This window comes from Pseudophryne corroboree, chromosome 3 (assembly GCF_028390025.1).
Source record: "Pseudophryne corroboree isolate aPseCor3 chromosome 3, aPseCor3.hap2, whole genome shotgun sequence".
NCBI classification, from domain to species: Eukaryota; Metazoa; Chordata; class Amphibia; order Anura; family Myobatrachidae; genus Pseudophryne; species Pseudophryne corroboree.
In genome coordinates, this window is record NC_086446.1 from 54,797,420 (window position 1) to 54,819,786 (window position 22,367).

At 48.0% G+C, this 22,367-nt stretch overlaps 1 protein-coding gene across 1 annotated transcript in view; it reads left to right on the plus strand.

Annotated features, from left to right (window-relative positions):
* Positions 1–22,367, plus strand: part of LOC135057480 (nucleolin-like) — a 172,802-nt gene that overhangs the window by 103,233 nt on the left and 47,202 nt on the right. The window contains exons 4-5 of the mRNA XM_063963363.1: positions 10,302–10,595; positions 14,099–14,137. Of these exons, the coding sequence (XP_063819433.1) occupies positions 10,302–10,595; positions 14,099–14,137 (333 nt within the window). The remainder of the gene's footprint in view (positions 1–10,301; positions 10,596–14,098; positions 14,138–22,367) is intronic.

Consider the following 22,367-nt stretch of genomic DNA (forward strand, 5'->3'; position numbering starts at 1 on the left):
ATGTGGTCTCTGACCGCGGATCCCAGTTTGTGGCCAAATTCTGGAGGGCATTTTGTTCCGATCTCCAGATTTCTGTCAGCTTGTCGTCAGGCTACCATCCGCAGTCTAATGGGCAGACTGAAAGGGTGAACCAGTCCTTGGAGCAGTTCCTCAGGTGTTATGTCTCCAAGTGTCAGACTGACTGGGTTGCTCATCTGTCCATGGCGGAGTTTGCCTATAACAACGCGGCTCACTCTGCTACAGGGATCTCTCACTTCCTTTGTGTGTATGGGCATCATCCTAAGGCCAATTCTTTTGACCCCCTGGACTCCACGCCTGGTGGTTCCTCTGTGGTTTCGGTCCTTAGAGGTATTTGGCGGAAAGTGAAGAAAGCCCTTGTGTCTGTGTCATTAGTGACCAAAAGGGTTTTTGATAAGCGGAAAAGACCCTGCAGCTTCAAATTAGGAGACTTCGTCTGGTTGTCTACCAAGAATTTGAAGTTGAGACAGCCATCTCATAAGTTAGGGCCCCGGTTCATCGGCCCTTATAAGATCACCAGGGTTATCAATCCGGTGGCATTTCAGTTAGATCTGCCCCGTTCTTTGGGTATCAATAAAACATTTCATTGTTCCCTTTTAAAACGGGCGATTAGTAATCCTTCTTCCAGTGGAAGACCTTCCCCTCTTCTGATACGTGGCCAGAGGGAGTTTGTTGTTGAAAGGATTCTTGACTCCAAGGTGGTTCGGGGTCGGCTGTCATTTTTGGTGCACTGGAAGGGGTATGGCCCGGAGGAGCGGTCGTGGGTGCGCAGTTGTGATCTTCATGCCCCCAGACTGATACGCTCTTTCTTCTCGCAGTTCCCCGATAAACCCGGTGGTAGGGGTTCTTTGACCCCTCGTCAGAGGGGGGGTACTGTTAGGGTCTCCTGCCCTGTGCTGCCACGTCGTCATGGCAACCGGGAGACAAGTGCTAGTGGTGTAACCTGAGCGCAGCTGATACTCCGGTTCGGGTCTTTTGCTGTGCAGTGGTTATAGGCTCTGTGCACGGCAGGGGATCCGGTGCTGGTTTTTGTGCTCACAGTCTGTGAGGTCTGAGTGGGGCGTGGACAGCACCTGCTTTATAAGGCCTCTTTTCAGGGTAAGCATATGCTGCTGAATCTTTGTTGGTTAGTCAGTTCATGAAAGTTAGCCAGTACTGTGTAGCTTTGTATTTGTTTGTTGCTTACTGCAAATAGGCCTGGGGATTTGGTATTACACTCTGCCAATCCAGACCTAGCAGTAAGACTGGAGTCAGTCGTTTAGCTTGCTGGGGTTCTGTTACTACTCTGTGAACTTAGCAAGTTTGCGGCTGTATTCTAAGACTTGCCTGTCTAATCCTGTCTCACTGTGCTAGGTGTCAGGGGTCAGTTTAGTGGCAGTAAGCTAAAACCTGTGCACTGCAAGTGAGAATTAGGATTGTGGAGATTCTCCTTGTGTCTATCATTCCATCTCTGACCAAGGAGTTTACTGCCACACCCGTTGGTAACCCTTTAGGGTTTTGCTGTTGCCCTTAGCAACAGCATTTCGGGTTCTCTACGTATTAAAACACAACATCTTGCTTTTCCATCTGAGCAGTTCTAATACAAGGGAGATACCCAGTTCCTTAGCCTCTGGGCTTCTCTGTTCACTTTGTGTGTATTTTGTTACCCTATCACCTTCTGTGTACATTATGTCATATCCCCCAGTTTGTCTGTGAGTCCATCTGTTTTGCATAACAGTTCAAACACCAGTACATTCCTGCAGACACTGGAGTGCATAACAGTTCTGACGCCAGTACTTTCCTGCAGGCACTGGTGTGCATAACATGAACTTGCCACACGTGAAGTCAGTTCAGACACTGCCAGCCTGAGTCAGGTCATTCCCCTCATCAGGCTTTTGCAGAAGAAGCTGGAGGCATTGAAGGAGGAGCTAAAACAGAGCGATTCCGCTAGGCATGTGGGACTTGTGGATGGAGCCCTTAATTCGCTTAACCAGGATTCACGTGTGGTCAATCTGTTGAAATCAGAGCACTACATTTTGGCCACCGTGCTCGATCCTAGATTTAAAACCTACGTTGGATCTCTCTTTCCGGCAGACATAAGTCTGCAGGGGTTCAAAGAACTGCTGGTGAGAAAATTGTCAAGTCAAGCGGAACGCGACCTGTCAACATCTCCTCCTTCACATTCTCCCGCAACTGGGGGTGCGAGGAAAAGGCTACGAATTCCGAGCCCACCCACTGGCGGTGATGCAGGGCAGTCTGGAGCGACTGCTGATGCTGACATCTGGTCCAGACTGAAGGACCTGCCAACGATTACTGACATGTCGTCTACAGTCACTGCATATGATTCTCTCACCATTGAAAGAATGGTGGAGGATTATATGAGTGACCGCATCCAAGTAGGCACGTCAGACAGTCCGTACGTATACTGGCAGGGAAAAGAGGCAATTTGGAGGCCCTTGCACAAACTGGCTTTATTCTACCTAAGTTGCCCTCCCTCCAGTGTGTACTCCGAAAGAGTGTTTAGTGCCACCGCTCACCTTGTCAGCAATCGGCGTACGAGGTTACTTCCAGAAAATGTGGAGAAGATGATGTTCATTAAAATTAATTTTAATCAATTACTCCTTGGAGACATTCACCAGCAGCAATTGCCTCCAGAAAGTACACGGGGATCTGAGATGGTGGATTCCAGTGGGGACGAATTAATAATCTGTGAGGAGGGGGATGTACACAGTGAAAGGGGTGATGATTCGGACGATGATGATGAGGTGGACATCTTGCCTCTGTAGAGCCAGTTTGTGCAAGGAGAGATTGATTGCTTCTTTTTTGGTGGGGGCCCAAACCAACCAGTCATTTCAGTCACAGTCGTGTGGCAGACCCTGTCGCTGAAATGATGGGTTGGTTAAAGTGTGCATGTCCTGTTTATACAACATAAGGGTGGGTGGGAGGGCCCAAGGACAATTCCATCTTGCACCTCTTTTTTCTTTTTTTCTTCTTTGCGTCATGTGCTGTTTGGGGAGTATTTTTTGGAAGGGCCATCCTGCCTGACACTGCAGTGCCACTCCTAGATGGGCCAGGTGTTTGTGTCGGCCACTAGGATCGCTTAGCTTACTCACACAGCTACCTCATTACGCCTCTTTTTTTCTTTGCGTCATGTGCTGTTTGGGGAGTATTTTTTGGAAGGGCCATCCTGCCTGACACTGCAGTGCAACTCCTAGATGGGCCAGGTGTTTGTGTCGGCCACTAGGGTCACTTAGCTTACTCACACAGCTACCTCATTGCGCCTCTTTTTTTTCTTCTTTGCGTCATGTGCTGTTTGGGGAGTAGATTTTGGAAGGGCCATCCTGCGTTACACTGCAGTGCCACTCCTAGATGGGCCAGGTGTTTGTGTCGGCCACTAGGGTCGCTTAGCTTACTCACACAGCTACCTCATTGCGCCTCTTTTTTTCTTTGAGTCATGTGCTGTTTGGGGAGTATATTCTTGAAGGGCCATCCTGCGTGACACTGCAGTGCCACTCCTAGATGGGCCAGGTGTTTGTGTCGGCCACGAGGGTCGTTTAGCTTACTCACACAGCTACCTCATTGCGCCTCTTTTTTTTCTTCTTTGCGTCATGTGCTGTTTGGGGAGTAGTTTTTGGAAGGGCCATCCTGCGTTACACTGCAGTGCCACTCCTAGATGGGCCCGGTGTTTGTGTCGGCCACTAGGGTCGCTTAGCTTGCTCACACAGCTACCTCATTGCGCCTCTTTTTTTCTTTGCGTCGTGTGCTGTTTGGGGAGTATATTCTTGAAGGGCCATCCTGCGTGACACTGCAGTGCCACTCCTAGATGGGCCAGGTGTTTGTGTCGGCCACTAGGGTCGCTTATCTTACTCACACAGCTACCTCATTGCGCCTCTTTTTTTCTTTGCGTCATGTGCTGTTTGGGGAGTAGTTTTTGGAAGGGCCATCCTGCGTGACACTGCAGTGCCACTCCTAGATGGGCCAGGTGTTTGTGTCGGCCACTAGGGTCGCTTAGCTTACTAACACAGCTACCTCATTGCGCCTCTTTTTTTCTTTGCGTCATGTGCTGTTTGGGGAGTATATTCTTGAAGGGCCATCCTGCGTGACACTGCAGTGCCACTCCTAGATGGGCCAGGTGTTTGTGTTGGCCACTAGGGTCGCTTAGCTTACTCACACAGCTACCTCATTGCGCCTCTTTTTTTCTTTGCGTCATGTGCTGTTTGGGGAGTAGTTTTTGGAAGGGCCATCCTGCGTGACACTGCAGTGCCACTCCTAGATGGGCCAGGTGTTTGTGTCGGCCACTAGGGTCGCTTAGCTTACTCACACAGCTACCTCATTGCGCCTCTTTTTTTTCTTCTTTGCGTCATGTGCTGTTTGGGGAGTAGTTTTTGGAAGGGCCATCCTGCGTGACACTGCAGTGCCACTCCTAGATGGGCCAGGTGTTTGTGTCGGCCACTAGGGTCGCTTAGCTTACTCACACAGCTACCTCATTGCGCCTCTTTTTTTCTTTGCGTCATGTGCTGTTTGGGGAGTATATTCTTGAAGGGCCATCCTGCGTGACACTGCAGTGCCACTCCTAGATGGGCCAGGTGTTTGTGTCGGCCACTAGGGTCGCTTAGCTTGCTCACACAGCTACCTCATTGTGCCTCTTTTTTTCTTTGCGTCGTGTGCTGTTTGGGGAGTATATTCTTGAAGGGCCATCCTGCGTGACACTGCAGTGCCACTCCTAGATGGGCCAGGTGTTTGTGTCGGCCACTAGGGTCGCTTATCTTACTCACACAGCTACCTCATTGCGCCTCTTTTTTTCTTTGCGTCATGTGCTGTTTGGGGAGTAGTTTTTGGAAGGGCCATCCTGCGTGACACTGAGGGCCACTCCTAGATGGGCCAGGTGTTTGTGTCGGCCACTAGGGTCGCTTAGCTTACTCACACAGCTACCTCATTGCGCCTCTTTTTTTCTTTGCGTCATGTGCTGTTTGGGGAGTATATTCTTGAAGGGCCATCCTGCGTGACACTGCAGTGCCACTCCTAGATGGGCCAGGTGTTTGTGTTGGCCACTAGGGTCGCTTAGCTTACTCACACAGCTACCTCATTGCGCCTCTTTTTTTCTTTGCGTCATGTGCTGTTTGGGGAGTAGTTTTTGGAAGGGCCATCCTGCGTGACACTGCAGTGCCACTCCTAGATGGGCCAGGTGTTTGTGTCGGCCACTAGGGTCGCTTAGCTTACTCACACAGCTACCTCATTGCGCCTCTTTTTTTTCTTCTTTGCGTCATGTGCTGTTTGGGGAGTAGTTTTTGGAAGGGCCATCCTGCGTGACACTGCAGTGCCACTCCTAGATGGGCCAGGTGTTTGTGTCGGCCACTAGGGTCGCTTAGCTTACTCACACAGCTACCTCATTGCGCCTCTTTTTTTCTTTGCGTCATTTGCTGTTTGGGGAGTATATTCTTGAAGGGCCATCCTGCGTGACACTGCAGTGCCACTCCTAGATGGGCCAGGTGTTTGTGTCGGCCACTAGGGTCGCTTAGCTTACTCACACAGCTACCTCATTGCGCCTCTTTTTTTCTTTGCGTCATGTGCTGTTTGGGGAGTAGTTTTTGGAAGGGCCATCCTGCGTGACACTGCAGTGCCACTCCTAGATGGTTCAGGTGTTTGTGTCGGCCACTAGGGTCGCTTAGCTTACTCACACAGCTACCTCATTGCGCCTCTTTTTTTCTTTGCGTCATGTGCTGTTTGGGGAGTATATTCTTGAAGGGCTATCCTGCGTGACACTGCAGTGCCACTCCTAGATGGGCCAGGTGTTTGTGTCGGCCACTAGGGTCGCTTAGCTTAGCCATCCAGCGACCTCGGTGCAAATTTTAGGACTAAAAATAATATTGTGAGGTGTGAGGTGTTCAGAGTAGACTGAAAATGAGTGGAAATTATGGTTATTGAGGTTAATAATACTATGGGATCAAAATGACCCCCAAATTCTATGATTTAAGCTGCTTTTTAGGGTTTTTTGAAAAAAACACCAGAATCCAAAACACACCCGAATCCGACAAAAAAAAATCGGTGAGGTTTTGCCAAAACGCGCTCGAACCCAAAACACGTCCACGGAACCGAACCCAAAACCAAAACCCGAAAAATTTCAGGTGCACATCCCTACTTTTGATAAAACTTGCTTCTCTAGAGGTGACAAGGGGGTGGAAGAGCAATTAAAGACCACATTTACTTCCTTCGCGGAGGCTTTTTGGCGTTGCTGCCTCGAGTTTTGCCCGCCCCTCCGCGTCCTTTTCCTGTGGGGTTTTTTATTGCTGCCCTCGTAGTTACCCCTAAAGGGTGTTGTGCTTCTTTGGATGTGGTAGGTCTCTGTTCGGTTTCACTTTGGGACGTACTTGAATCCTCCCGGAATTTATGCAATTGTGCTCGTCTTCTTTGTTTAAAGGTACCTCTTCCCTTTCCTGTGGAGTTGGTGGTGTTTGTCCACGCATAAACTTGATGTGTTGAGTAGTCATGCCGTACCTTAATCAATTTTTCTTTTTTACATTTTATAAGATCTTTTTTATATTGCTCCACCTGGGTCGACAATTGTTCCAACCACTTATGACTTGTATCAGCTGTAAGGACTTGATTATTCTTAATTCCAAACTGTGCAATTTTCTCCTTTACTGTGTTCAATTCCTTAGTGGACTCCTCCACTACTAGTAATATCAAGTCCATGGATCATTTGTTTAATATCGCAATCTACTTTCGACAAAATGGAACGCCATACCGGCCAATGGTGGGCATGTTTCGAATACGAAACCCTCGGGGGATGAGTTTCTCCCTGTAGTATTCTGATAAAATTAGACCATGATAGTGATAATCAAGCTCACGTTGTTTCATACGTAGTATCTCTTTAAATAAATCTTCATTAGGTATATCTCCCGTATCCTCACTGAACTTGCCTTTGAAGAGGATATTTTCAGCCTCTGAATCTGTGAAGCTGAATTGTTCCTGTGTATCCATTACTAATAGTTCCTGTGTCACTCCCACTTCTGGGCCCGCCTGCTGCAACATAATGGCTATTTAATTAAGCCTGTCGTGCGGTTTACTTGTTATTATCTTACACAGGAAAAAGCTGCAATTATGTCCCAATGTTGCTGTTATATTAACGTGGGTGGAACTGTGCCTTTAAAATGGTGAAAAAAAATATTAAAGTGTGCTGTGATAAATCCATCACCAAGGTTAGCTCCTGTGGGTATTTTGTCTATGTGGCTTTGGGTGCCTTGGTAGAGGGTGTCAGAGATGCCACTCCACACTCCCTCAACATATCTTCCAAATCACCCGGCACTCACTGATTAGCGTCTGTTTTACTTGCTTGGGGTGCCCTCCATGAGGAAATCTCCAATACACGAAGCAAAAATGGCGGCACTCCCAGTCTTTCTTTGGTAGAAAATTCAGTGTTTTATTTCAACGTTTCGGGAACCTGTCCCGTCGTCAGGATAACAAATATAATGTGCAAACATACAAATATATACCCCCCCGTGCAAACGCAGTGATTACCTGTGCGTCTGCTTCCCGCTTCCGTCCCGGTGCTCGTGCTGCCTCAACGCCGCTCCGATGCGCCGGTGACGTCATAGGGTCGCGTCCGCCAGCGGAAGTCGAAGTTCTGTGTATGGTTGCCATAGCAACATTACGTTTTCTTGCTACTATTAAAAACATAATAACAAACTTGTTTGTGACTCATGTTAATACATAAGGGCAAATAGTAACACCCCAATATAACACATAAATATTACTTTTTCTATTTAAAAAAAAAAAATGTTTTATATAATGCAGCATCAGTCAAATGGCAATGCACCATAAAGGATACTTTGGACAAAAACCTTTCTGGGAACTATTCCATTATTTTTAGAGAAGTTAATCATATAGTCAGGCCCTAAGGAATCATTATTACAGTTAACAGATTCCCATAATGCCACAAAACATCCAGTACAATTAACTTATGAGGTTAGTGATGAGAAAATACATTTTCTGGATGTAAATATCCAGCTTTCACCTCTAGGTTTAAAGACATCCATTTATGTGAAGGAGACAGATAGAAACTCTATGCTCCGACACGACAGTCATCATCCTCTGCCGTCCAGAAAAGGATTACCTTACTCTCAAATGCTGAGAGTCACTGTAGGTCAGGGCCGGACTGGCCATCTGGCACTTCTGGCAGATGCCAGAAGGGCCGATGGCCACGTGGGCCGGTCCAGCGGTCACTGAGACGCGCTGCCGCTCAGTCCGGCGGCAGCGCGTCTCAGCTGTCAGGATAGGAGAGCTGTGAGGGACGGGGGTGAGAGCACCGGGCGCCCGTCAGCATGGCTGTGTCTGGGGCGGCGCGTATAGCGGACTTCAAAGCAGCCGCCGATTCGTGAGCCAATCAGAGCTCGCGGACCGGCAGCCAATCAGAAGCCGCCGGTCCGCGAGCTCTGATTGGCTCACGAACCGGCGGCTGGTTGAACGCTATACGCTGCCGCGCCAGACACAGCCGCGCTGGCGGGCGCCCGGCGCTCTCACCCCCGTCCCTCACAGCACGGAGGAGGAGGAGCAGCAGCAGCAGCAACAGCAGCAGTGCAGCAGCGGTAAGCAGCTGCAGCACTGGCTGCTGTGGGAGCAATTGTATACCTGGCACTGTGGGGGCAATTGGCTGGCACTGTGGGGCAATTGTATACCTGGCACTGTGGGGGCAATTGGCTGGCACTGTGGGGCAATTGTATACCTGGCACTGTGGGGGCAATTGGCTGGCACTGTGGGGCATTTGTATACCTGGCACTGTGGGGGCAATTGTTTACCTGGCAATGTGGGGGCATCTGTATACATGGCACTGTGGGGGCATCTGTATACCTGGCACTGTGGGGGCATTTGTATACCTTGCACTGTGGGGGCATTTGTATACCTGGCACTGTGGGGGCATTTGTGGATCTGGCACTGTGGGGGCATTTGTATACCTGGCACTGTGGGGGCAATTGTTTACCTGGCACTGAGGGGGCAATTGGTTACCTGGCACTGTGGGGGCATTTGTATACCTGGCACTGTGGGGTCATCTGTATAACTGGCACTGTGGGGGCATCTGTATACCTGGCACTGTGGGGGCATTTGTATACCTGGCACTGTGGCGGCATTTGCATACCTGGCACTGTGGGGGCATTTGTGGATCTGGCACTGTGGGGGCATTTGTATACCTGGCACTGTGGGGGCATTTGTATACCTGGCACTGTGGGGGGCATTTGTGGATCTGGCACTGTGGGGGCATTTGTATACCTGGCACTGTGGGGGCATTTGTATACCTGGCACTGTTGGGGCATCTGTATACCTGGCACTGTGGGGGCATTTGAATACCTGCCACTGCACTATCGGGGGCATATAATGTAAATTTCGGCTCATACCGGGTGCTGTAATGTGAATTTTGGCTCATACTGTGTGGTATAATGTGAAAGGGGCAGCAGTATTAGATAGTATAAGGGGTCCTACTATTGTGGTGCATAATGCGTATAAGGGGTGTATGGTGTGGCAAATTACACGTAAGGCCACACCCCCTTTTGAGTGACCACGCCCCTTTGAGTGGTCACGCCCCCTTTTCCGGAGCGCGCACGCCTTCGGCATGAATTACAATTACAAACCTCACATTTCCATACCCCCACTTAAAAATTTCCACTTCAACCACTGGTTGTGTATATTTTAATAGAGAATGATGTACACCTGTATGTTGTTAGAATATTAATTATATTTGTAAGAACATAGACTAATAAGTGGGAGGAGTCAGGAATAGTAAGGGGAGGAGTCACAGAGGTGGGCCTGTGTGCTTCAAAAATTCCAGGGCCTATTTTTAGTCCCAGTCCGGCCCTGCTGTAGGTCATCAGAAGTGATTGATCAAAGACAAGCAGGAGGTGTTGATGAATAGAGGAAGCTCTAATGTGTTTCATCACTAGCTTGTGAGTCTTTCACAAGAAGAATCATCTCAGTCTACATGCACAGTGCATCATTCTGCTACACAAATGTATTTTACAGGAAAAAAAGACCCTGCAAAATGCATTCACATCCAAGTCTACATGAGTCCTATAACCTACAGAACTTTACCAGCAGAAGCGTAATTCTTTATACATGTGCGATCAGCTGTAAAGTCTGTGGATTTCTCTATTGCCTCATGCTGATCTCCTCATCTAGAGACTCTTGACAGGTAAGATACAGAAGGAAGATAAGCAGTGCACTTAGCATGAGTTGCAGGGGTGGGAGGAGTTATGTTGATGCCACATGATTAAACTCCTAAACAGATGGTGAAGGTGTATCTCTGTTTTCTGCAGGGGCTCCGTGTGAGGGGAACAAGAGTCTTGGAGACATTCTGTATGAGGCTCTGGCAAATCTGACACAGGATTACTTCAAACGGTTTAAGGACAAGTTGTCTGACTCTGATTTCTCCTATGGAGGGCAAGGCCCCATCCCATGTGGGCACATCGAAACTGCTGATTATGTTACCATGAAAAAAATTCTCATCGATGTTCATGGAGAGAAACTGGCGCTGGATGTGACCATAAAGGTTCTCCAACAGATTGGCCTTATGGGAAAGGTACAGGATCTCCAGAAGAAAGTGACACATGGTGAGTTCTATTGGGGCAATCTCTCCTATGTACAGTAGCTTGTCAGCAATTATTACCATAGGTGTCAGATGACCTGTATAATCACTGGTGGCAGACAAGCACAATCAGGGCCTGATCCTGTCTGCGGTATAGCAAAATTCTGTCTGTGTACAGATCTTACAGCCTTTAGTGTACAGCTCAGGCACCACAGCCTGCATACACAACTTACACAATGACATCCGATTCTGAGTCATACGGATCTTACTAATATCTCCACGTGTGGCTGAGTGAGTGCCACTGGGTGGTAGAGGAGTGCATGCATGTAGGGTAAGTGCTCTGTAGGTGTGCAGATTATTTGTGGGGTGCTTGGGTGTCACTGGGAGGCAGAGGAGTGCATGCATGTAGGGTAAGTGCTCTGTAGGTGTGTAGATGCATTTGTGGGTCCGTGGGTGTGTAGATGTAACTGCTGACCACTAAGAGACGCCGTAATCAGAAATGTGACAGACCACAGATAGATCTCTTGTATGAAGGAGAAGGACAATGACAAATGTGGGCTGATGACGGCTGCTCTGACCAGTGAATGAATGCGGCCATTATAGTTATATAGAAGTGGCTGAGTCTGAGTCCTAGCAGAGATATGCATTACTACTGAACATGGAAGGAGGCTACAATACACCTGCCTTACACATCTCTGAGTCAGGCCTTCAGTGTCTATGACAGCTGAGGAGAGTACTGGGATTTATTGGTGAATATACAGTAAATGATGTAACAAAACAACATGCAATTCAAGGATGATAAGCAATATAAGGATCAATACTCAACTTATATGTGACAGTCCTTAAATATGTCTTTTATATCTTCAGTCATCTGAGTGAGCTCCATCACCATTACTTAGATGTTCAGAATCGATGGTCAGTCATCACAGAAATACCTTACTTGTGTGTCTGTCTTCCTTAGAGTGATACCAATAACACAAAGGGAACACGCCCTTCATATGCTTTCTCTTTTCTCTCTTACAAAGCTGTATTATCTGATTATGGGCTATTCCCCTGATCTTGTTCTAACCTATTTTTTTACCCTACAGTAATGCTCAGTGCACCCACTGTAAGGTAAAACACCATTACTCATTCTCTTATCTTCATGGTGTGTTATATGATGTCCTAAGTATGTATACAGACTCCTTCTCAGGGTCTCATTGAGGCCTACACAATAACCGGCAAGCCATGCACAAATCATTTTATCCCACAAGTAACAAGAGCATCACACACAGGACAATCCTCCAGATCTCTTTCCTGAAAAAGAGGCAAACGCTATATCATTGGCTACTATAGGTTAATGCCAAGGTCTGGAATGTTTGGTAGATCTGGGGGAAATGCTGCAAATATAGGAGTACTTAATAAATATGGCCCATTGTTACATCTCCTGAAAGATTGTCACTATAGTCCACAGTAGGGAGTACCGTATATACTCGAGTATAAGTCGACCCGAATATAAGCCGAGGCACCTAATTCTACCACAAAAACCTGGGAAAACTTATTGACTCGAGTATAAGCCTAGGGTGGGAAATGCAGCTCTAGCCGTACACAGCCCTCATAGTGCCAGATATGCCCTCAGTGCCAGATATGTCCTCATACTGACAGATATGCCCTCCTACTGCCAGATATGCCCCACAGTGCCAGATGTGCCAGATATGACCTCATGCTGCCAAATATGCCCCACAGTGCCAGATGTGCCAGATATGCCCCCTATGCTGCCAAATATGACCCACAGTGCCAGATATGCCCTCAGTGCCAGATATGTCCTCATACTGACAGATATGCCCCACAGTGCCTGATGTGCCAGATATGCCCTCATGCTGCCAAATATGCCCCACAGTGCCAGATGTGCCAGATATGCCCCCTATGCTGCCAGATATGCCCTCATGCTGCCAGATATGCCCCTCATGCTGCCACATATGCCCCACATTGGCAGATGTGCCAGATATGCCCTCATGCTGCCAGATATGCTCCAGTGCCAGATGTGCCCTCATGCTGCCAGATATGCCCCTCATGCTGCCACATATGCCCCTCATGCTGCCACATATGCCCCCTCCCCCAGTGCTTGTTACTTACCCCTCCGTCGATCCCGCGCTGTCTTCTGAAGGAAGGACACGGAGCGCACAGCGCGTGCCTCTCCTGTGTCCCTCCTGCATCTCCGGCGGCCGTGGCGGGTCTATTAAAGGAAGTGCCGGTTCGTGATCAGAGGTCACGAATGGGTACTTCCTTTAATAGACCCCCCGCTACCGCCGGAGCTGCAGGAGGGACACAGGAGAGGCGCTCGCTGTGCGCTCCGTGTCCCTCCTTCACACTGCTCTGCCTGTCACACTGCATTGCCACTGACTCGAGTATAAGCCGAGGTGGCTTTTTCAGCACAAAAAAAAAGTGCTGAAAAAGTCGGCTTATACTCGAGTATATACGGTATGTATAAATGCCTTCAGTATCTTTATAATTGTTGTTAGCACTGTCATCTCTTCACCATTTAGAAACGTAAAGATTTGAAGTTTTTTTAAAGAATAAAAGAAATAAGGATAATAGAAATCACCTCAACTGTTACGAGCCGCCGCCACAGCTCATCTCTCCCGCAGATCTTGCTCAATGCTCATTGCTAACTGCCTGGGATGCCATGTCTCTTCCAGCCTTACTTCCCGATTGTCCCCGCTAGTTGTTAGGCAGCTGGGATACCAGACAACTACCGCGTTTACCTAGCAGCCTGAGGCCTGGAGCTATGTGTAGCGCTGCAGCTGCACAGAATCTGTAATTAGTGTTACAATCCCACTCCGGCTCCCCTGATTGGCCCTGCTTGCTGTTATAAGCCTGTCATCCCAGCTCTCCAGTGCTGGTTACAGCTTGCACTCTGGTGTAAGTCACTAGTCCATGTCCCTGGTTCCTGAACTTGTTCTGTACCTGTGGATACTCTGATACTCAGAATCCTTGCCTGTCAGCCATGCCTGAGTCGTGCTTAACTCAGAACCTGGATTTTCCCCTAGTCTGTCTCCATTTTTGTTCTTCCTCAAGTCTCCCTGCTAGTATTATACCAACTGCACAGTGCTCTGCATTCCAGCTCTCAGTGCTTTGTTTGCTACAGCTGTAATCCAAACCTAGAACTGTTGGTTAACACCTTGTGTTCCAGGTTCTTCAATACCTTGCTGTATATTACTCCAAGCCAAATATCCTGTGGTCTCCAGATAATTATGTAAGTTCATACTGCTGAGGTTTCAGTCCTGGGGGCATCCTAAGTATCGGTGTGTGCACAAAACACTAAGGGAACAACGGGCGGCTGTTATGGATGGAAGACTCTCTCACTGGCTCTAGGGATCTTGCACAATTGTGCTGGAGTCTCATAACAATTACACTGATTACCTGCTGCCTCCTCACTTATTTCTGGTCCTTAAATCCCTGAGTGACCTCTGATACCATTATTACTAACACTGCAGTAATGTTACTGCCTGTAATGACTGTTTTCTATTTCTGCTTTTATCTTTCCAGTTATATCAGTGAGGACATCTACAAAGGAAACATTGGAAGGTTGGTAACATGTTCTCTTTAAATATTTAAACAAGGATCTAAAACACCTGTATGAATAAGTAATACACTGGGCCTGGCTCAGAGATGAATGCTGCTGCTTCCGCTCTAGCGCCTGATGCCGGCTCTGTGAGTGTGATAATAGGTTAGTGTCAGCCTTTCCCTTGTGTACTAGTATGCACCTGGATGAGCAAGCCCTCATACACCCACTGTCAGCACCCATGTACACTGTAACACTCTCAGTGATTCCAGTCAGTCCACCATCAGTGCACCATCGGTCAGTGCTGTAACTAGGCATTTTAGCGCTGTGTGCAAGAAACAACAGTGGCTACCCCCCCCCCCCCCATGTAAGATAGGGGCAGTGCGCGCCATAGGCGTGCAAAAAAATATATAGGGGCGTGGCTTCACAGGGAAGGGGAGTGGCCACAAAATAATAGCAATTCATACTACGGTGCACAGTAGTCTACATTATTCAAATTACGCTGCACAGTAGCGCCACTACACCAGGTAGAGCCCCTTTTATACATTACAGCAGACATCATCCCCCTTTTTACACATTACAGCAGACAGTCCCCCTTTTTACACATTGCGGCAGATGGTGTACCCCTTTATACATTGCGGCAGCCAGTCCCCCTTTTTACACATTACAGCAGACAGTCCCCCTTTTTACACATTGCGGCAGCCAGTCCCCCTTTTTACACATTGCGGCAGCCAGGCCCCATTTTTACACATTGCGGCAGCCAGTCCCCCTTTTTACACATTGCGGCAGCCAGGGCCCCTCTTTACACATTGCGGCAGCCAGGCCCCCTCTTTACACATTGCGGCAGCCAGTCCCCCTTTTTACACATTGCGGCAGCCAGGCCCCCTCTTTACACATTGCGGCAGCCAGTCCCCCTTTTTACACATTGCGGCAGCCAGGCCCCCTCTTTACACATTGTGGCAGCCAGTCCCCCTTTTTACACATTGCGGCAGCCAGCCCCCATTTTTACACATTGCGGCAAAAAGGCCCCCTCTTTACACATTGCGGCAGCCAGTCCCCCTTTTTACACATTGCGGCAGCCAGTTCCCCTTTTTACACATTGCGGCAGCCATGCCCCCTTTTTACACATTGCGGCAGCCAGTCCCCCTTTTTACACATTGCAGCAGCCAGGTCCCCTTTTTACACATTGCCGCAGCCAGGCCCCCCTTTTACACATTGCGGCAGACGGTGTCCCCCTGAGAGAGAGTGAGAGAGAGAGAGAGAGAGAGAGAGATACTTACCATCTCCCTGCTGGCAGTCAGGCTCCTCGTGCAGCTCCCTCGGTGCAGGCAGTGAGGTGAGAAGGAGGAGGAGGGAGGGGGAGTAGGGAGCCGCAGCAGTGCTATGTCATTGGTAGTAAGCGCCGCTGCAGCATCCCCCTCTCCTTCCGTATTGGCTGCCCGGCGCTGCTGTGGATGCTGGGATGGAGGAACCGCATTTGGAAAGGCGGCCGCTCAGCGATCAAGAGCTGATGCAGCACATGCAGGTGTTTCTGCAAATATGATGAAGAAAAGAACATCTCATAAGAAACATCGAAACAATATGGGACCAAGTAAACCAATCTCCCAGCCAAGGCGAAATATTGTAGGCTGTAGAATACAGCATGGGTGGAAAGAGGGCAGTGGGCCAATAACCCTGTGGAAAGGAACAGTTCTGGATCATGTGCCAGTGAATCCCTCCCTCTATCTTATAAAGTATGATGGATTTCATTGTGTCTATGGACTTGAGCTTCACAAGGATGAAAGGGTGTCTGCTCTTGAAGTTCTACCAGACAGAGTTGCCTCATCCCAAATCAGCGATGCCCATTTGGCTGATACAATGATTGGTAAAGCAGTGGAGCATATGTTTGAAACAGAGGATGTTTATTTACCCTGTACTTGTCCTATACTGTCAACTGTAACTTGCTGTTTTCCTGTTTGTTTATTTATGTACTCTGTAATTGGGTGCTGTGGAACCCTTGTGGTGCCATATAAATGAAGGATAATAATAATAATAATAATAATATAGGGTGTATAATCCCCAGGTGTATCTCACACATCACACAGTACAGTATATAGGGTGTATAATCACCAGGTGTATCACACGCCGCACAGTACAGTATACAGGGTGTATAATCCCTAGGTGTATCTCACACATCGCTCAGTACAGTATACAGGGTGTATAATCACCAGGTGTATCACATGCCGCACAGTACAGTATACAGGGTGTATAATCACCAGGTGTATCACATGCCGCACAGTACAGTATATAGGGTGTATAATCCCCAGGTGTATCTCAAACATCACACAGTACAGTATATAGGGTGTATAATCCCCAGATGTATCTCACACATCGCTCAGTACAGTATATAGGGTGTATAATCACCAGGTGTATCTCACACATCGCTCAGTACAGTATACAGGGTGTATAATCACCAGGTGTATCACACGCCGCACAGTACAGTATATAGGGTGTATAATCACCAGGTGTATCACACACATCACACAATACAGTATATAGGGTGTATAATCCCCAGGTGTATCTCAAACATCACACAGTACAGTATATAGGGTGTATAATCCCCAGATGTATCTCACACATCGCTCAGTACAGTATACAGGGTGTATAATCACCAGCTTTATCACACGCCGCACAGTACAGTATACAGGGTGTATAATCACCAGGTTTATCACACGCCGCACAGTACAGTATACAGGGTGTATAATCCCCAGGTGTATCTCACACATCGCTCAGTACAGTATACAGGGTGTATAATCACCAGGTGTATCACACGCCACACAGTACAATATACAGGGTGTATAATCCCCAGGTGTATCTCACACATCACACAGTACAGTATTTAGCAGGGCTGGCCAAACCGGTCCTCGAGATCTACCAACAGTTCATGTTTTCCAGGCCTCCTGGAGATCTGTAGAACTGTCAGTTAGGAATGAATGCAGCACATCTTAATTAGTAATGACTACACCTGTGCACTAGCCAGGTGGTCTGGAAAATGTGAACTGTTGGTAGATCTTGAGGACCGGTTTGGCCAGCTCAGGTATATAGGGTGTATAATCCCCAGGTGTATCTCACACATCGCTCAGTACAGATTACAGGATGTATAAAATCACCAGGTGTATAACACACGTCGCACAGTACAGTATACATAGTGGTCACTACAATGCAGCAGATATTGAGCACTGATCAGGATACTAGAAGTGACACAGCTACAAGATACAGCAATGGCCTACTGTACTGTACTATATGTATACTGCTGGTCACCAAAATGCTGCACTGTCCTACTATATACTGCTCACAATAATGCAGCACAGAGATAGTATACTTGACACAGAGCTGCAAGATACAGCAATGGCCTACTGTACTGTACTACTACTATATAATTATATACTGGTGGTCCCCACAATGCAGCACACTGAGCACAAATATTTGAACACACTGAGCACATATACAGAGCTTTTCAGGGAGAGAACGCTGCAACGTCCTCTCCGTTCAATCTCCAATGCACGAGTGAAAATGGTGGCGACGCGCGGCTCTTTATATAGAATACGAATCTCGCGAGAATCCGACAGTGGGATGATGACGGTCGGGTGCATTCGGGTTAACTGAGCAAGGCGGGAAGATCCGATGCTGCCTCGGAACCGTGTAAAATAGGTGAAGTTCGAGGGGGTTCGGATCTCGACGAACCGAACCCGGTCATCTCTACTACATACATGATGACATAGTGACTTCCGGCCTTCCACTGGTGTTCTAAGCATCACAAGCATTGCAATAAGCTCTGCCCATTCACCGGGTAATACCGATGGTCATAATTCCAACAGCCATTAACCTACAGTTAAAATACCGACATTCATTATGATGACATGTTCAAAATGACGACATAGTCAGAACACAGACAATTGAAATTCCGACATGCGTTTTAAGGATTTTTCCCCAAAAGAAACTAGCTTGTTCATACTTTTTCATCCCAGTGGACTTTGGAGGGGGAATATAACAGTGCCGAGTGCAGCAAGGTGCCATGACCAAAGTGTTCCCACCATGCGAGGGGACGCGGTACACTTATACAGTGCCCAATATCGACCTATGTTGACATTGACAAAAAACAAACTCATGTTGGCATCATAAATATCGGTATTTTGACCATGTCTGTATTTTGGTGACGAAACAGACCAGAAAAACAAAGGGAAGTTGTCTTAGAGATGTGCGCAAGAAAAAACGCAGCTTTAACGTGTGAAATCCCCCTAAAGGGTGTCACCACACCCAACCAGAACAAATACAACAATATTAGCGGGAGAAAACACTCGTATAAGCGCTTAATAATACATAAATAGATGATACATTCCTTATATGTCCTCAATGATGTTCCTTATTCCTCTGTCTTCAGTATTGTGGTGGAAAATGATTCCGCTCCAATCCCAATGTATGAAATACAGAAAGAACAAAAAATGTGTGGAAATGCTTCAAGTCTGTTCTAATACATATAGCCCGTATATGTACATATAGCTACGTGAACAATATACAATACTCGATTGTGAGTTGGGGTACGGACTACAAGTTCTTAAAGAAATTTCCCTTTCTTGTGGGACAAGTGGGCTATATGTATTAGAACAGACTTGAAGCATTTCCACACCTTTTTTGTTCTTTCTGTATTTCATACATTGGGATTGGAGCGGAATCATTTTCCACCACAATACTGAAGACAGAGGAATAAGGAACATCATTGAGGACATATAAGGAATGTATTATTCATTTATGTATTATTAAGCGCTTATACGAGTATTTTCACCCTCTAATATTGTTGTACATGTCTGTATTTTGACTGTAGGCCGATGGCTTTCAGGATTAAGACCGTCGGTATTGTGTCCATCGGTAAAGCATACTGAACCCCATTCACCATAGAACCTTTGCTGTTGGTGGTAACTCCATGATTCCTAGAAGATTGTTCATGTTTTACATTAATGCATACTTGCCTACTTTTGAAAACTAGTTTCAGGGAGATTGCAGGTGGTAGCAGAATGCGCTATGCAACACTGAAGGGGCGTGCATAGCCAGATTAAGAGGGGGATGCAGGGCATACAGTTCCCCAGGCCCCCCTTTGTCAGGGGGCCCCCCCGGCCAGAGCACACTGACATCACTAGCTTTCCCTTTTAAGCAGCAGCAGAAGCAGCAGCCAGAATGCCAGCAGGACAGTATGGAGTGCAGGCAGAGACATAGGATTATCATGTTTTATGAGCTACCAAAAGAGCCTTCTGACCAGAGGAGAGATAGGAGGGTGGAGAGATCTCTAAGTGGCACAGAGATACCGGCTTCTCCTCCTTCCGCCTGGGTGTCTGAGTCCTGTGTGAGCTGTTATGCAATTAAACCATTTGGGTCTAGAGATAGACACACACACAGAGTCCTCCTGAGTCCTGACCCAGTGTGTAAGTAGTACAGAGGCTGCTGCTATTCTTGCGTGTGACAAGATAAATTATTTTATTTGTCTGTGTTTTTAAAGGTTAAGTTGTTTTTGTTCCACTACAAGAAAAGTTTATAAAGTAGTTATCTTTCAATTAGGTGGAGCTATAAACAGTACACAGCCATTATTAAACTATTAGTAAAAACTAAAATACACCATTGGTTTAAATTTCATATACACAATCTGTACCTCCCACCATGACCCATTCCAGGAGGGACACAATGCTCTCTACCTGGACTTCCTTCTTAATTTATGATTGCAATCACCTGTGATGAAACACCTTTCTTATCAATGAAATAGTTCAACACAGGTGACGTTAATCATATATTAAAACGGAAGTCCAGGTAGAGAGCATTCTGTCCCTCCTGGAATGGGACATGTTGGGAGGTATGCACAATTTAATATACATTCCCCACCTTCCGTCAGGGCCCCCCTGTTTTAAGTGCCCCGGGCATCCCCAAGGCTTAATCCGGCCCTGGGGGCGTGCCATATTCCACCCAAAAGGGCGTGTCTAGCTCCACCTATGGGCGTATATAGTGTCACTCAGAGGTGTGGCCTGCATCTTAGCTGCTGGTTTATTGTCAGTGTGAGATCACTTTATTTAATTTAAAAATCACATTGGACACCTTTGCCCCCAAATGAGAACTTGCATATACTACTTTACAAATAACATTTTAAGTGAGGCCACTGTGAGATTGGTTCCATTTACACTAAACGAAGACCTAATTGCTGACAGGAGAAAGGGAAGAAACTGGGTGCTGAGTGTCACAGACATTACCTACCACCAGAGAGAGCATTCACTGACAGCTACATATGGCTGTCAGTGAGTGCACTTTCAGAGTGCAGTTAATGTCTGTGACATTCAGCACCCAGTTTCCTCCCTTTCTCCTGCCCAACCCAGTTTCCATGGTTACCTTGACGCAGTCTAGTTTATTAAATTCCCTTACGTTTTAACAGGCCACTGTGGGGAGAGAAGAAGCCGCCACTGTCGCTGACACTGCCGCCTCTGCTGCCGACACTGCCACCATGAGCACACTAGCCTCCATTCAGATTCTCGGAGTATGCACTGCGAGACGGCCACTGCTACCCACAACCCATGCATTGCCAGACTCGCGCATGCGCAGTCTGGATTTTTATGGAGGGACACTGAAAAACCAGGAGGGCTAGCAAGGTTTGCAAATTAAAAACCAGGAGGGCTTGCAAGGTTTGCAAGGCAGCGGGAGGCTCAATTAAAAAAACGTGAGCAGCATAAGGGTAGATTTGATTATATGAAAATGGGGATCATTATTCTGTATCGGGTGTGGTATGCGTGACCGGCGGTCAGCATACTGACGCCAGGATCCTGCCACGGGTTCTATTCCCACTCTATGGGTGTTGTGGAGTCCCTGTTGGTCGGCATGGGGGCAGGATGTAGGGGTAGGTTATGTAACCGTCGGTCACATGACTACATCTCTTCTGTATATTGTGGATTGTAGAATGCCCGCTGCTGTATAACATCAGTGACACACAATTTGGGATATGCATACAGTAGCTTGCGTTAATGATGCCAGCAGTAATGGCTCAGGCTTGGGGTGTGTGATTGGTGTGAGTGGGTAACACTCTGGGTGTGAGAGAGGGTAACAAAGCCAGTGGCGGAACTAGCGAGCGGTGGGCCCAGGTGCGACAAAATGCTTTGCCCCCCCCCCCTCCCCCATCCCATCCAAGTCCACCCCCTCACCGCTGGAGAGGATCTGATGAGGGGGACCTGCTCAGGGCCAGGGAAATGGATACCTAGCAACAGTGCCGTAACTAGACATTTTAGCACTGTGTGCAAGAAACGGCATCGGAGCCCCACCCCTGCATGCAAAACTGGGGCAGTGCGCGCCGTAGACATGGCTTCGTGGGGAAGGGATGTGGCCACAAAATAATACCAATTCATAAAACGGTGCACAGTAGTCTCCATTATTCAAATTACGCCGCACAGTAGCACCACTACACCAGGTAGAGACCATGGCGGCAGACAGCGTGGGAAGGAAGGAAGGTAGGTAGGTTATACTTACCGTCTCCGCTGGCTCGGGCTCCTCGGTGCAGCTTCTGGCAGAGATCACAATTCCCAGAAGGAGGAGGGAGGTGGAGGAGGGAGCCGCAGCAGCGCTGTTTTATTGGTGGAGGCGCTGCTGCTGTCCCAGTCCTTCACCATAGGCTGTCCTCCACCGCTGTGAATGCTGGGATGCGCTTCACAGCGGCGGAAGACAGCCTATAGTGAAGCAGAGGGACAGCAGCAGCAGCAGCGCCTCAACCAATAAAACAGCGCTGCTGCGGCTCCCTCCTCCACCTCCCTCCTCCTCCTTCCCCTCGTGTCTGCTGCGCTCCTCTCCTCTCCGGGCGGCTGTGTGCTGCGGGCAGCGGTTGCACGCAGAACACAGCGGCATGTAATGAGTCAGCTTTGGGCCCCTGGACAGTGGCGGGCCCCAGTACAACACACTGGTTGCACTGGCGGTAGTTCCGCCTCTGAACAAAGCAGCAGCTGGACCAGGGTACACATTGACACAGGAAAGAGCTACCCAGCAGCAGTGCCAACTGCCAGTGTTCTGCTCAGGCACTGGCTGCAGGGGGGGAAGGTGGCGCTAAGTGCCTGGGTAAATGACGAATACACTAGCTCTTCCCTCACCAGCAGCTCCCTGCACTGAGGATGGAATTTAGGATACAGCGCACTTGCAGGAGCGGGATTAACCCTCTCTCCCGGAGCGCATCCATCCCGGGCGAAATAGCGCATCCGTCAT